The sequence below is a fragment of the Anomaloglossus baeobatrachus genome, chromosome 1, assembly GCF_048569485.1.
Source record: "Anomaloglossus baeobatrachus isolate aAnoBae1 chromosome 1, aAnoBae1.hap1, whole genome shotgun sequence".
NCBI lineage: Eukaryota > Metazoa > Chordata > Amphibia > Anura > Aromobatidae > Anomaloglossus > Anomaloglossus baeobatrachus.
In genome coordinates, this window is record NC_134353.1 from 842,364,608 (window position 1) to 842,378,601 (window position 13,994).

At 47.5% G+C, this 13,994-nt stretch overlaps 1 protein-coding gene across 1 annotated transcript in view; it reads left to right on the top strand.

Annotated features, from left to right (window-relative positions):
- ACOT12 (acyl-CoA thioesterase 12) overlaps positions 1-13,994 on the top strand; it is a 59,861-nt gene that overhangs the window by 2,802 nt on the left and 43,065 nt on the right. Inside the window, exons 3-4 of the mRNA XM_075342021.1 lie at positions 12,556-12,616; positions 12,705-12,806. Coding sequence (XP_075198136.1) covers positions 12,556-12,616; positions 12,705-12,806 — 163 coding nt within the window. The remainder of the gene's footprint in view (positions 1-12,555; positions 12,617-12,704; positions 12,807-13,994) is intronic.

A 13,994-nucleotide genomic window follows, 5' to 3' on the forward strand; every position in this document is an offset into this window, starting at 1 on the left:
GTATACTGTGCATAGGCAGAAGGCTCAATATTAGAGATGAGCGGACCCGTGGAAGTTTGGGCTCAGCATACCTGAGCACAGCAATGCTCGAGTGAGTGGTTACCATATGTAAAGCACTTAAACTATAACAAAGGTGGGGGTTTTTGTGTTTTTTTTTGTATTTAACTTTTCAAGTTCGCTCATCTCTACTCATAAATACAGAGGACTAACTGGCCACAGGTTTACTAGTCCTCTAGTGATCTCCTGCAGATAAAACACTGATTTTATCAAAATTACAGCAAGCAACCCAGTGTGATACATTGCTAGAATCGGGGTCTCTGTCTCCAGATTATGCTGCTCTCTGATTAGATGGCAAAAAGCTGGTGAAAGATTAACAAGGAAGGGGATAGCTAAAGAGTTGGCACATGCCATTTTATTGCTGTCACACCAGAATTGACAGGTTCTGAATGAAGTTAGGTTTTAAAGTGAAGGTCCATTCTAAAAAATGAAACTGGTGATCAGCATCATCGGCCGTGCCCTGACATCTTCTGATGACCATCTTGCCCCCTTTAAGGCAGTATATCTGAGAAGAGCAGCAGTGAAATCGATTGTTCATACTTTCCCTGTATTATTTTGGCATTAGACCTTTCCTCCATTATATTACTGCTCTAGCACGTGTAGTGGTTTATCACTTTGCAGGCGTATATGGTAATTACTAGATCATCTTAAGGTGTTCCTATCGCATTAAGCAGTCTTGTCATTTTCCCATGCTGTCACTATTGTCTATATTTAGTTGGCAGAACTCTCCGTGATGCCATCAGGAATTTCATTAGGAGATCATATGAAGGTACCTCCCCTCCGGTCATTGGTCCTCTCGTCGCAGGATTAAAAAGACCCTGGCAGGAGAGAGTGGAAACTTCTCTGGCTTCTCTTGGCAGTGGCCTATTTTCAGTGCAGGAGCCTGCTCTGTCTTCCTGACAAGAATTGTTCTAGGTTACAAGCTAAATGAATACTTTAAATGGATGGGAGCAGGAATAAGTAAATGATTTCAATAGATGTTCAGGGACATTTCCGCCACAAAAGCTTTCCCTTTATTAAGATGGATTGTGCAGCTTAGCAGGGAGCGGTGTTGTGCCATCCAATCTAGGCCAATTACATAAAATGTTCACTGGGTCTTTAGCTCTTGCGGTCTCTTTAGGTCCCATAACTTCGCTTAGTTTAGAGTGAAGCTCATTTGGTCTCATCTTTTAGATTTTCTGTGCTATCCTCAGAAGTGTGCTGTCAGTGTAATGTACAAAGAGTGATGTGACTATACCTGTCTGTATAAGGCTGCTTTCACACCTCCGGTTTTTGCTATGCGGCACAATCCGGCACTTTGCAGGACAATCGCAACCGGTTTTTTTTTGCTGCCGGTTGCGATTTTCCTGCATAGACTTTAATTAATGCCGCATTGTGCCGCATGACCTTGCGTTCCGTCCGGTTTTTGCCGCATGCGGCAGATGTAGCCGATGCGGCGGCCGGATGGAACGTTGCCTGGCACGTTTTTTCGTGCGGCAAAAAAACCCGCATCGCGCCGCATTCGGCCGATGCGGCGCATTTTTCAATGCATGCCTATGGCGGCCGGATGCAGCGCGATGCGGCAATAACCGCATCCGGCCGCCGCATGCGGTTTTTGCCACTGCGCATGCTCAGTAGCATGCCGCAAGTGGCAAAAACCGGACTGGCCGCAAAGGAAAAACTTATGCAAAGGATGCGGTGTTTTCACCGCATCCGTTGCATAGCTTGCACAGCCGGATTGAGCCGCAGAGCTCAAGCCGGATGTGTGAAAGCAGCCTAAGAAAAGCTTTGCTATAGTCTGGTGGAACGTGAAGCTCCCGGGCAATAATGCAAAATCCTTAAAGAGTGTTTCTCATCCAGTTTAGTCAGTGTATTCAGTGGCAGATAGAAAAGGGCCCCTATGTGAACATTATATGGGCCCTTTGCAGTCCAATAGCTCTGTCTGACTGAAGCTGCTTGTAGCTTTGTAGGTGTTAGTCTACGTTCACACATCAGTTTTTTCCCATCAGGCACAATCCAGAAAAATACAGATAAAACTGATCCGGCGCCGGATCAGTTTTATCCCCATTGATTTGTATTAGCGCCAGATTGTGCCTGATGGCCTTGCGTTGCATCCGGCTTTTGATGGATCCTGCGTAATTACTCAATGCGGCAACTGGATGGAACGTCTCATTGATCGTTTTTTGTCTCTGAAAAAAAACGTATCTCGCCGGATCCGGCGCAATACGGCGTGATTTACAATGGAAGGTGTATCCGGTGTGTCCGGATGTATCCGGTGTAATGCGGCAAACTGATGCGGCTGCTGGATCAGTTTTTGTAAACTGAGCATGCTCCATTTTATTGAAAAAAACGGATCCAGCAAAAAAACAGACGAAACTGATGCAAAAATGCATGCGCCAGGATCCGTTTTTTGACGGATCAGGTATACCAGATCTGTAAAAAAGGATCAGGCGCATCTGTTTTTGCATATTCTGCGCCGGATCTGTTGCATCAGGCACACGCCGGATTATGCCTTATGCCAAAAAACTGATGTGTGAAAGTAGCCTAAGGCTACTTTCACACATCCGGTTTGAGCAGTGCGGCTCAATCCGGCTGTGAAACCTATGCAACGGATGCGGCAAAAACACCGCATCCTTTGCATATATTTTGCATATATTTTTACATGCGGCCCGTCCGTTTTTTTCCGCTTGCGACACGCTACTGAGCATGCGCAGTGGAAGAAACAGCATGCGGCGGCCGGATGCGTTTTTTCCGCATCGCTCCGCATCCGGCGTCCATAGGCATGCATTGAAAAATGCGCCGCAGCGGGCGGATGCGGCGCGATGCGTTTTTTTTGCCGGACAAAAAAACGTTGCAAGATACGTTGCCTCCGGCTGCCGCTTTCATTAATTTTGCCACATTCGTAAAAAAAACGGATGGAACGCAAAGCCATAAGGCACAATCCAGTTACAATGCAAATCTATGGGGATAAAACGGATGCGGTACCGCATCAGTTTTACCCGTTTTTTTTCCGGTTTGTGCCTGATGGGAAAAACCTGATGTGTGAAAGTGGCCTAAGTCAGCCTCCTCACAATGTGCATGATAATGGAAATGTATCCATTAGATCCAAGGTCATACGGGTTGTTCTGTATGGAATTTAATTTTTTTACCCCTTTATAGTGCATATGTGATGCCCTGGGCAAGCCAGGGGTCACAGGTCATCACACCACCACACCCTACACCCCAGTTAGGAACACCAAGGCTACCAAAATCCTTGTTGCCTTCCTCCAGGGGCTGATGTTCACACCAGGGGGTGGGCCAGGCGGTTGGCTCCGCCCATCGAGGAGTTCACAGCCCTGGAGGCGGGAAGAACCAGGCAGTTAGTTTGGAGGGAGAGGTGGAAAGAACAAAGTTTAGCTCAGGCAGAGCTTGAGTGAGGAGCTAAGTGAACAGAGATGAGTTAAGGAAGTGGAAGTGAAGTAGTAGTGGAGCAAAGGAGAAAAGCTGAAGTGACAGAAAAAGTGAGAGTAGTAAAGCCTGAAGTTGGTTCGGCTGTGTGCCCGGACAGTGTCAGCAAGGTCAGTAAACGGCGGTGACAGTCTGGAGGGGGACTGCTCGGAGGTTGCTGGAAGGACCGCGGACGGGTAGTGACCCGGCGGTCTGGAGCAGTATACGAAGAACAGTCAGCACCAGGGCAGGGGCCTCTCGGACCCTGGCAAGGCTAGGAGTCGCCGTAAATTTGCCAAATCTGTCAGTGAAGGGGACGTCTGTCTCCAAACAACCAAGTCCCGATTGAAGGCAACAGTCCGACCGTTACAGAGAGACACCGCCACCGCCAGGGCACCAGTTTCTCAGGGCCAGCGTCTGCGGGCAAAGTAGGGCTCCTCCGGCCCATATCCAAGCCGGGGAGCGGGTTACCGGTGGGAACCCATCGCAACCATTGTCAACTTAGGTGCAGGACAGAGGGACCGTCACCGTCACCTACTGGGGAAAGCAAGTGCAGCCGTCCGTGGGAACCGTCTTTCCAGCCGTGTGTTTTACCGAGAACTGTGTCATCGTCTCAGGCTGAGTGAGTACCACAGTGCCGCAAGGCACAGCGCTGCCCCCGCGTCCCTGCGCCCACCAAGCCCTGCATCTCCCAACTCATCACTGGGCCCCGGGATCACCAACCCCTACCAACGGAGGGGCAACACAACAACTGGCTGCTCCATACCATCCCTCCCGGGATCCCCATACAGAGCAGCGGTGGTGCCAACAAATCACCACAACCGTGGGTGGCGTCACGGACAATAAACAATCCCCACACCCAAAAACCCCTTTCACTCACGGGCGAGGAGCGCCGCTCGAGTCCCCGGGATCCGGCCCATCGCTCGAGCCACCGAGCAGCGGCAGCAGCAGGCCGCAGCAGCCGCAGCGGCAGCCGGACCCGAGCAGTAGGGAGAGCGCGGCGTCCCCTCCTCCGCCCGCGACACATACATAACTTGAATGTGCAAGTTTAGCCCAAAAGGGAAGAAAATGGAGCATTCTGCAGAGATATTACAGGGGAGAGCTATCTATAGATATTTATATTTCATACATGCTGAACAAAAATCTAAACACAAGACTTTTGCTCCCATTTTTCATGAGCTGAACTCAGATCTAAGACTTTTTTTTTTTTTCCTCAAATATTCATCAATTTGTCTAAATTTACATTGGTGAGCACTTCTTTGCCAAGATAATACATTCACCCTATTGATGTGGCCTATAAAGATACTAATTAGACAACATGATTATTGCACAGGTGTGCTTTACGCTGGTCACAATTAGGCCTTGTGCGCACTAGGCGTTTTTGCCGCGTTTTTAGCGGCGTTTTTTACCGCGTTTTTGTGCTGAAAACGCAGTGACATTGCTTCCCCAGCAATGTCAATGGGTTTTCATAAGTGCAGTCCGCACACAGCGTTTTTTTTTAGCTGCGTTTTTGTGGTGACCACAAAAACGCAGCATGTCAATTATTTCTGCGTTTTTCACTGCGTTTTTCACCCATTGAGTTCAATGAGATGTTCAAAAACGCAATGAAAAAGGCACATTGCAAATATAGCTGCGTTTCTATGACTAAAAACGCAGCTATAAACGCAAGGGGTGGGTACTACAGTGACGTGTACAGGAAGAGGATTCCTTCTGTTGGTAAACACAGAAGCGTGAATCCTCCCGGTACCGTCACCGCTGCGTCCACCTCCCGTCCTGTGCATGTCAGCTCCGTGCGGCGCCATGTCTGGGCGGGAGGTGGAGGCAGCGGCGAAAACCAAAGTGAACAGTAGAAAAAAAAAAAGTCATATATACTCACCTGTCTGCAGGGTCCCGGTGCCATGCCCTCTCCTGTCCCGGTCCCGCCGCTCTGGCTGTGTGCAGTCTCCCCGGGGCAGGACCTTGCTTGCAGGACCTGGCGGTGGATCACCTGATGCAGTCACCTGACGCATCAGCTGATCGTAGTCTCGCCGGCTTTTTCGCGCCCGGCCGGCTATCGGCTGATCCTGCTGTCAGGGGACTTCATCAGCTGATTACCGGCAGCTCCTGCAGCGATCGGACGGGATCAGACTCCTGTCCAATCGATCGCTCCAGGAGCTGCCGGTAATCAGCACAGCACATAAGTGAGTATTATTTTTTTTTTTCTACTGATGCATCAGCTGATTGTATAACCGGGTTTTATGCAATCAGCTGATGTATGATGTGATTCAGGCACTTGATCCTGACACATCATCTGATCGCTTTGCCTTCCAGCAAACCGATCAGATGATATTGGATCCAGATTGGACGGCGCGGGACCCTGACCCAGGATTACTGCGGAGGGGGGTTTATTTCAATAAAGATGGAGTCACTAATTGTGTTGTGTTTTATTTCTAATAAAAAAAAATTTCTGTGTGTTGTGTTTTTTTTTTTTTATCATTACTAGAAATTCATGGTGGCCATGTCTAATATTGGCGTGACACCATGAATTTCGGGCTTAGGGCTAGCTGATAATATACAGCTAGCCCTAACTCCATTATTACCTAGCTAGCCACCCGGCATCAGGGCAGCTGGAAGAGTTGGATACAGCGCCAGAAGATGGCGCTTCTATGAAAGCGCCATTTTCTGGGGTGGCTGCGGACTGCAATTCGCAGTGGGGGTGCCCAGAGATCTTGGGCACCCTGCACTGTGGATTCCAATCCCCAGCTGCCTAGTTGTACCCGGCTGGACTCAAAAATTAGGCGAAGCCCACGTCTTTTTTTTTTTTTTTTAATTATTTCATGAAATTCATGAAATAATTAAAAAAAAAAGGGCTTCTCTATATTTTTGGTTCCCAGCCGGGTACAAATAGGCAGCTGGGGGTTGGGGGCAGCCCGTACCTGCCTGCTGTACCCGGCTTGCATACAAAAATATGGCGAAGCCCATGTCATTTTTTTTTTCTTTTTGGGCAAAAAACTGCATACACTAGTGAATGGAGGATGCTGAGCCTTGTAGTTCTGCAGCTGCTGTCTGCTCTCCTGCATACACTAGTTCTGCAGCTGTCTGCTCTCCTGCATACAATGAACATTTTGAAAAAGGAAATGACATCAGACCTTTTTTTTTTTTTTTTTTTTTCATCAACAATCTTTAATGGCATTGTGCACTGATTAAAAACGCAGTGAGCAAAAACGCAGCAAAAAACGCACCAAATCGCGGCAAAAACGCATGCGTTTTTGCCGCGTTTTTTTAGCCGCGGGTGCGTTTTTTGAGACAAAAACGCACATAAAAACGCAGCGTGAAAAAAACGCCTAGTGCGCACATACCCTTAAAGGCCACACTAAAATGTGCAGTTTTACCATACAGCACAATGCCACAGATGTCTTAAGGGAGTGTGCAATTGCCATGCAGACAACAGGAACGTCCCCAGAGTTGTTGCCCCTGAATTGAATGTTCATTTGTGTATTATGAGCCATCTCCAAAGCCGTTTCATAAAATTTGGCTGTACATCCAACGGGCCTCACAACTGCAGACCACGTGTAACCACACTAGCCCAGGACCTCACCATCCAACATCTTCATCTTCACTTTTTAAAGATAGTCTGCGGCTAGCCACCCGGACAGCTGCTGCAAGAATAGACTTTTATAACCAAAGAACGTCTGCACAATCTGTCAGAAACCATCTCTCATCCGCTGCTCTTCTTCCCCACCGGCATCTCCACCTGACTGAAATTTGTCATCGTAATCGACTTGTGGGCAAATTCTCACATTCATTGCCACCTGGCACGTTAGGTGTTCTGTTCAGATGAATCCCAGTTTTCACTGTACAGGGCAGATGGCAGCCTAGCAAATGCTGGTCACACCAGATACTGTTTTTCTGACCCCCGCCTTGGGCACCTTGTAAAACTGCACATTTTAGAATTGCCTTTCATTGTGGCCAGCCTAAGGCACACCTGTGCAATAATCATGTTGTCTAATCAGCATCTTGATATGCCACATCTGTGAGATGGATGGTTTATCTCGGCAAAGAAGTGCTCACTAACACAGCTTTAGACATTTGTGAACAATATTTGAGAAAAAATGTTTTGTTTTTGTTTTTTTTCCAAGTGACAATTCTGAATATACGATAATTTGATATGTAGCACCCAGGGATATGGGGTGCTCGGCTCCGGGTTGTCTCTCTATTGGAAATATCACGGTGGTGGCCGTTCCAGTTTCTGTGGCCTGGGCCCTTTTTGTAATGGGTATTTACAGGGGATTTGTGAATAAAGTTATTTGTGACGCCACTTGCAGTGATGCGGCTAAGTGTAGGTAGCCGCCACTGCAAGTTTTGCTGGGGCTGATAGAATGTGCAGCTCTGATGACTTGGGCCCTCCGCAAGTAGGTTATTACCCTAGCAGGTGTATGGTGCAGTAGTCGTTAGAAGGAGGAGTCCAGGCAGGTATTCAGTGCAACTGGTTTACTCACTTTTCGGGTGTTGGTTGCCCGAGGCCGGCTGGTTTCGCCTCCAGGTCCACTTCATCCAGTGTCAGTCTGGTTCTCTGGTACCTTCTTCCCCTGCACCTGTCTCTGGTAAATGGGTCCCCGTGGTATGGAACACTGGGGGTCCCCGGTTTGTGGTTTGTCCACCTCTGTCCACCTGACGGTAGCATGAACCCTGTGGGGATGGAGTCTCTAGTCCTGTCCCCGGCTCTCTTTGCTACTGAGCCTTCAGATTCTTTAGGGTCAGCAAGGTCATTGATGGTCCCTTTTGCTGTGCAGGTGTTAACAGGTCGGCTTGAAACTCTTTCCTGTCCTAGGGTCCTTTTACCTCGTCGGTGCGTAGTTCCGGGAGTACTCCACCATACTCCACCGGCAACTACCTCTCCTGGGTACCAGGTCAGTCAACCAGAGTCAGGGAGTCACTTCACTTCCACCTTTACACCACGGCTGTCAACGCTAAACTGACTGCTAACTTCCTGTGTTCCAGACTACTCTCCAGTCTGCCCCTCCCACCTGGTCAACTATTGGACTGGAGTGGTTCCACCTCTAGGCGGCCATCCATGGTCCCACCCTAGTTGGGTACCATTGTATGGGGGATTGTTGGGGAAAACTGGGATTACCTGGTTTTTTGGTGTTACTGGAACTGGGATTCTGGGTCCCTAAGGGGGTAGGCCCTGCATCATGGTGAAGATACAGAACCTTGTAACACCCTGATGGTCTCAGGGGTGCTACAGATACAATGTAAAGTAGTCAGTATACAGCTTGTATAATGGTGTAAATTTGGTACCGTCTAAATAACTCAACACAATGCCATTAACACTAGAACTACTGAGGTAGTCAGTTTGACTACTTTGCACCATGTATTTCTATATAGGTGTCACGAGTCCAGTAGTTCTAGTGTTAATGTCTAAACCGCTAACAACAAAAGTGGATACACCCCAAGTGAAAATGCCCAAATTATCAATATTTTGTGTGGCTACACTCATTTTCAAGCACTGCCTTATCGCTTGGGCATGGAGGTCATTAGTGCTTCACAGGAGCCACTGGATCCTTTTCACATCCTCTGACATGGAGCTGGTGGATGTTAGAAACATTATGCACACCCTCTGGATATGATGCTGAGCATGTGCACTCAACTTATTTGTCGACCGTTATGAGGCCTGTTCTGAGTGGAACCTGCCTTCTTTAACCTCTGTATGGTCTTGGCCACCGTGCTGCAGCTCAGTTTCAGAGTGTTGGCAATCTTCTTATAGCCTGGGCTATCTTTATGTAGAGTAACAATTTTTGTTTTCTACAGTTCCTCCGAAAAGTCTTTGCCATGAGGAGCCATGTTAAACTTTCAGTGACCAGTATGTGTGAACGATAACACCAAATTTACCACACCTGCTCCCCAATCACACCTGAGACCTTGTAACACTGTCACATGACAGCATGGAGGGAAAGTGGCTAACTGGGCACAATTTGGCCATTTTCACTTAGGGGTGTAATCACTTTTGTTGCAAGCGGCTTTGATATTAATGGCTGTGTTGAGTTAAGAGGGCACCAAATTTACACTGTTACACAAGCTGTACACTGACTACTTTACATTGTATCAAAGTGTCATATCTTCAGTGTTGTCCCAGGAAAATATATAATAAAGTATTTACAAAAATGAGGCGCGTGCTCACGTTTGTGATATACTGTGTATCATAAGCAGGTCGTGGTAATGTGAGGGGCCACCGCTGCCGTTAGGGAGCCCAGTGACGATGGTATGGAAGCCTGATGTTTAACCCCTCCATAGGTAGGGGGTTTGTGTCCCGGGGCCCGTTGGTGTTGGATGATGGAGTTTGGGTGCCGTTGGGGGATAGATGCAGAGGGGGTTTCCAATGTACTTACTCAGTCCTAGAATAACCACACTGACAGCTTGTAAACCAAAGTTCCGAGCACCACCGTAGTCCACGGGGAGTACGCCTGGATACGTGCCCTCGGTGGTGGTGTTGGTCTGTGGCCCTATCCCTGGCACTTTAGTCTCACTTGAACCCGTTGGTATGAAACTCTCCGGGTCCCGCTCACCCGTATGGTTAACGGAGTGAGCTTGCTCTCAGGGTTCACACGTAGTATTTCTTTGTACTGTAGTGGGAAAGTCCTATCCCATCGGTGCGCTAGTACCCCGATTTTTGGAGCGGGTTGGGGATGACACTTGAAGTGTTCACCCCCGTCGGGTAAATTACCAGAACACGTGAAGCTACTTTCCGGCCTGGGGTCCATGTACCCCCGTCGTGCCCTGGCCCCTGCCCGGTGATAGCTCAAGGCCGCCGGCTGCCCTCCTCGGCAGTCTGTGCCCCTTGACACTGTCCCCTGCAACCGGGGTTCCAGCTCCTACCAGGCCAAGACCAACGTCTGCCACCTAGTACTCGGGAGCCCTCTTTGACCTTTCCCTCGCAGAGAGTCACTTCACCTCCTTCGCTCTCCACTGTCTCAACTCAACTCTCAACTCCACTGCTCAACTGTTACTGTCCTCACTTTCTCCTCACCAACCCCCCATGTGGGCGGCGCTATTCCCTTCAGGCCACCCCAATGGTGTGTCTGGTAGGTTCAAGTGGGAAGTGTTCCTAGGATTTTTATTGGACTAGCTGTCAACAACACCTGAGGACTGGGATCTGTTAACCAAGGAGGGTGGATACCGTGCAGAAGGGCAGGTTGCACAATAACCTGTGACGACCTGGTAGGCCAGGGCGTCATATGTGCGTTTCAAAACGCACCCAAAACGCAGCGTTTTGGATGCATTTTGAATGCAAAATTGATACGTTCTGGATGCTTGCTCTCCCATAGAGAGGGAAAAGCATCCACAATGCACAAGTGACGTTGCTTTTAACAACGCATCAATTTTGTAAAAAATTTGTCATCTAAAACGCTGCGTTTCAAAACGCAACGTGCGCATGGAATTTGCTTAATTCTCAGATTTTGCTGGGGACACAGAACGCATGCGTTTACGCTTCAATTCAAAACGCTGCATAAACGCATGTAAATATGCAATGTGCGCACAGACCTAAATGTGTAACATTGAAGGCGGGTGCTGGCTTTGGGTGCAGAGCGGATTCTGGGTGGGGTGCAATTGTTCAATCAGGCTGATGTCCATCACCCCTGTCGTCTATGTAGGCGAATAGTCTAACACTCAACACCAGAGTTCACTTAGTTAACCAGTTTGTTTACTTTTATTTTTCACGCCTTTGACAGATTGCCTTCTTTCCTCTGTTGGGTACTACTTTTTGTACTGTCCCCCGCTATCTCGGACTTCGTCCTCAATTCTCTGGGGTCTGTGCCGCCACGCCTTTGTCTGCTTCTGGTCTTCTCTAGCCGGACGACTCTCTAAGCCCGCTTGGGTGAGCTGTGGGCTTGGACCTACAGAGGTTACCGCTGGGTTCCCTGACAGGCCCTAGCACCTAGACCATGTCTTCTCACTTTAAACCCACTTCTCGACTACCCTTCTATGGAGCTCCCCACTCCTAGATATCTGCCCTGCCATTCCTCCCTTTTCTACTTTTAACACTTTCTAATCTGATGTTTTAAAAAACTTGCTAAACTCAACCGCTAGATGGCAGGCAACCTGATACAGTCCTAGCACTGCTACATCCAAACCTACTCTTCTTTAAAACACTTAAATATCCACACATGCATTTATAGTATTCAAAACTTACACTTAAAACATAGCATATTTATATCATGGGGCATTTCCCTCCAATTACAGCATTACAAGCCCTTATATCAGCTCTCCAGATCACACTTCTGTCTGCTGTGCTCAGCCAACATGTACTACCTCTGCAGTAAGATCAGGGCAGTCATATCTCACCCAGGACCTGCCTGTTCTGGACTACTCAAGATGTAATGACAGTCTTGATCTTACTGCAGAACAATTTAAGTTCAGCACAACTGACAAGTGTGATACTGACACTGAGCTCCTCTCCGGACAGGTGTGAAGGGAAGAGGCAGCACAGCTGAGCTGACAGTGCTAGGAAAGAATGAGAGCTGATAGAAGGGTTTATAATATGACATGGCTAAACTCAGCTGTTCCGCCTCTTCCTCCACTGGGACCTTATCTAAAAGTTTAGTCCTTTGTTGTTCATAATGATGCAGGAGGGTAGACCCAAGTATCAGAGCTGTATCATTAAATCTCACCCTCTGAGAAAACTGCTATAAGCAATTGTGGGAGCGTGTTCTTTTTGCTGTGGTGTTGCTTGCAAATTGGTCAGCATTGTAGAGGGAAAAGTACACACCCCCAGTAAAAACTGTCTGGTAACACCCACTTGGACTTAAGAAAAGTTAACTATTTAGATGCCAAATGCTTTGCGAATATCTCCACAACAAAGAGGTAAACTTAATAAATAAATATGTATATTCCGTCCTACAGCCCCTATTACATAATGTCCAATTCATCATGATTAATTGGTGAAATTGCGAAATGTCCGTTTTAATCAACATCCTTTGGAGAATTGCTTTACATTTTTAGCAAAAAATAAATTGCAGAACATAAAGTATTCTAGTTTTACGTCCGCTATAGAGTTTGTTCATCTGTAGCTAGAATTTCTAATCTTAACCATGATATTGGAATTTGTTCTCACAGGATCGGACAACAAATTTGCATTAGGGCAAAAGTTAACAGAGCGTTCAACACAAGCATGGAGGTAAACCTGCTCTTTCTTTAGGTTTTTCCTTTTTAAATAGTAATTTAAAATATGAGCCTTAATTATACCCATGTCTTCTGATTTGCAGGTTGGGATTAAAGTTGCAGTGGAAGATCCATTTACAAATAGCCAGAAACATGTTTGCACAGCATTTTCAACATATGTGGTTAAGCCTCTTAAAGCAAAAAAGGTAAAGTAATAATGTGAGAGATGAAGAATTACAATATTAATATTGGTGCACCATGTGAAAACTCATGTAAATCAGTCCAGGTAGTGATTGGCTGCTTTTTGTCTGGTCTGTAATAACACTCCTTTAAAGGGGAAGAGACTGACACACCTTACCAGCATGCAAGTGAGGAGACTTTTAAGCCGCAATGCTCCCCTGGGATATATTCAAATTGTCTCTTCAGGGAGGAAGAAGATGAACTCTGGTGCCACCTATTGGAGGTAGCAATCCTAGACGTCAAGTCAGTCTGGTCATATGACTTAGGTGTACTTTACACGTTGCGACATCGCTACCGAAATATCGTTGGGGGTCACGGTTGTTGTGACACACATCCGGTGCCGGTAGCGACATCGCAATGTGTAAATCCTAGGAGCGACGATGAACGAGCGCAAAACAGTCAAAAATCGCTGATCTGTCACGTTATTAATTTTCATAATGTCGCTCCTGCTGCAGGTACGATGTTGTTTGTCGTTCCTGCAGCACCACACATCGCTGTGTGTGAAGCCGCAGGAATGACAAATGTCTTCTTACCTGCGTCCACCGTCAATGCGGAAGGAAGAAGGTGGGCGGGATGTTACGTTCCGCTCATCTCCACCCCTCCGCTTCTATTGGCCGGCCACTTAGTGATGTCGTGGTGACGCCGAACGCACCTCCCCCTTGAAGGAGGGATTGTTCGGCGGTCACCGCGACGTCGCCGACCAGGTATGTGCATGTGATGCTGCCATAGCGATAATGTTCGCTACAGCAGCAATCACAAGATAAGGCATGTGCGACGGGGGCGGGTACTATCGTGCTCGACATTGCTAGCTGATGCTAGCAATGTTGCAACGTGTAAAGTACCCCTTAGGATTGATGCCAGCTCAGAATCTTAATTTACAGTGTTTCGGGACGGTTATCCCTCGTCAGTGGAAAGTATGAGATCTAATCTGGCTCAATGGGAGACTAAAGGCCCCGTCACACATAGAGATAAATCTTTGGCAGATCTGTGGTTGCAGTGAAATCGTGGGCATATTGTTCCATTTGTACACTGCCACAAACATGGCACTGATAGTCCATAATTTCAATGCAACCACAGATCTGCCACATCTGCATTATGTTTTTTTTTTTTTTTTTTTTGTTTTTTGGGTTTTTTTTTAAACCAGTTTGTGGTGC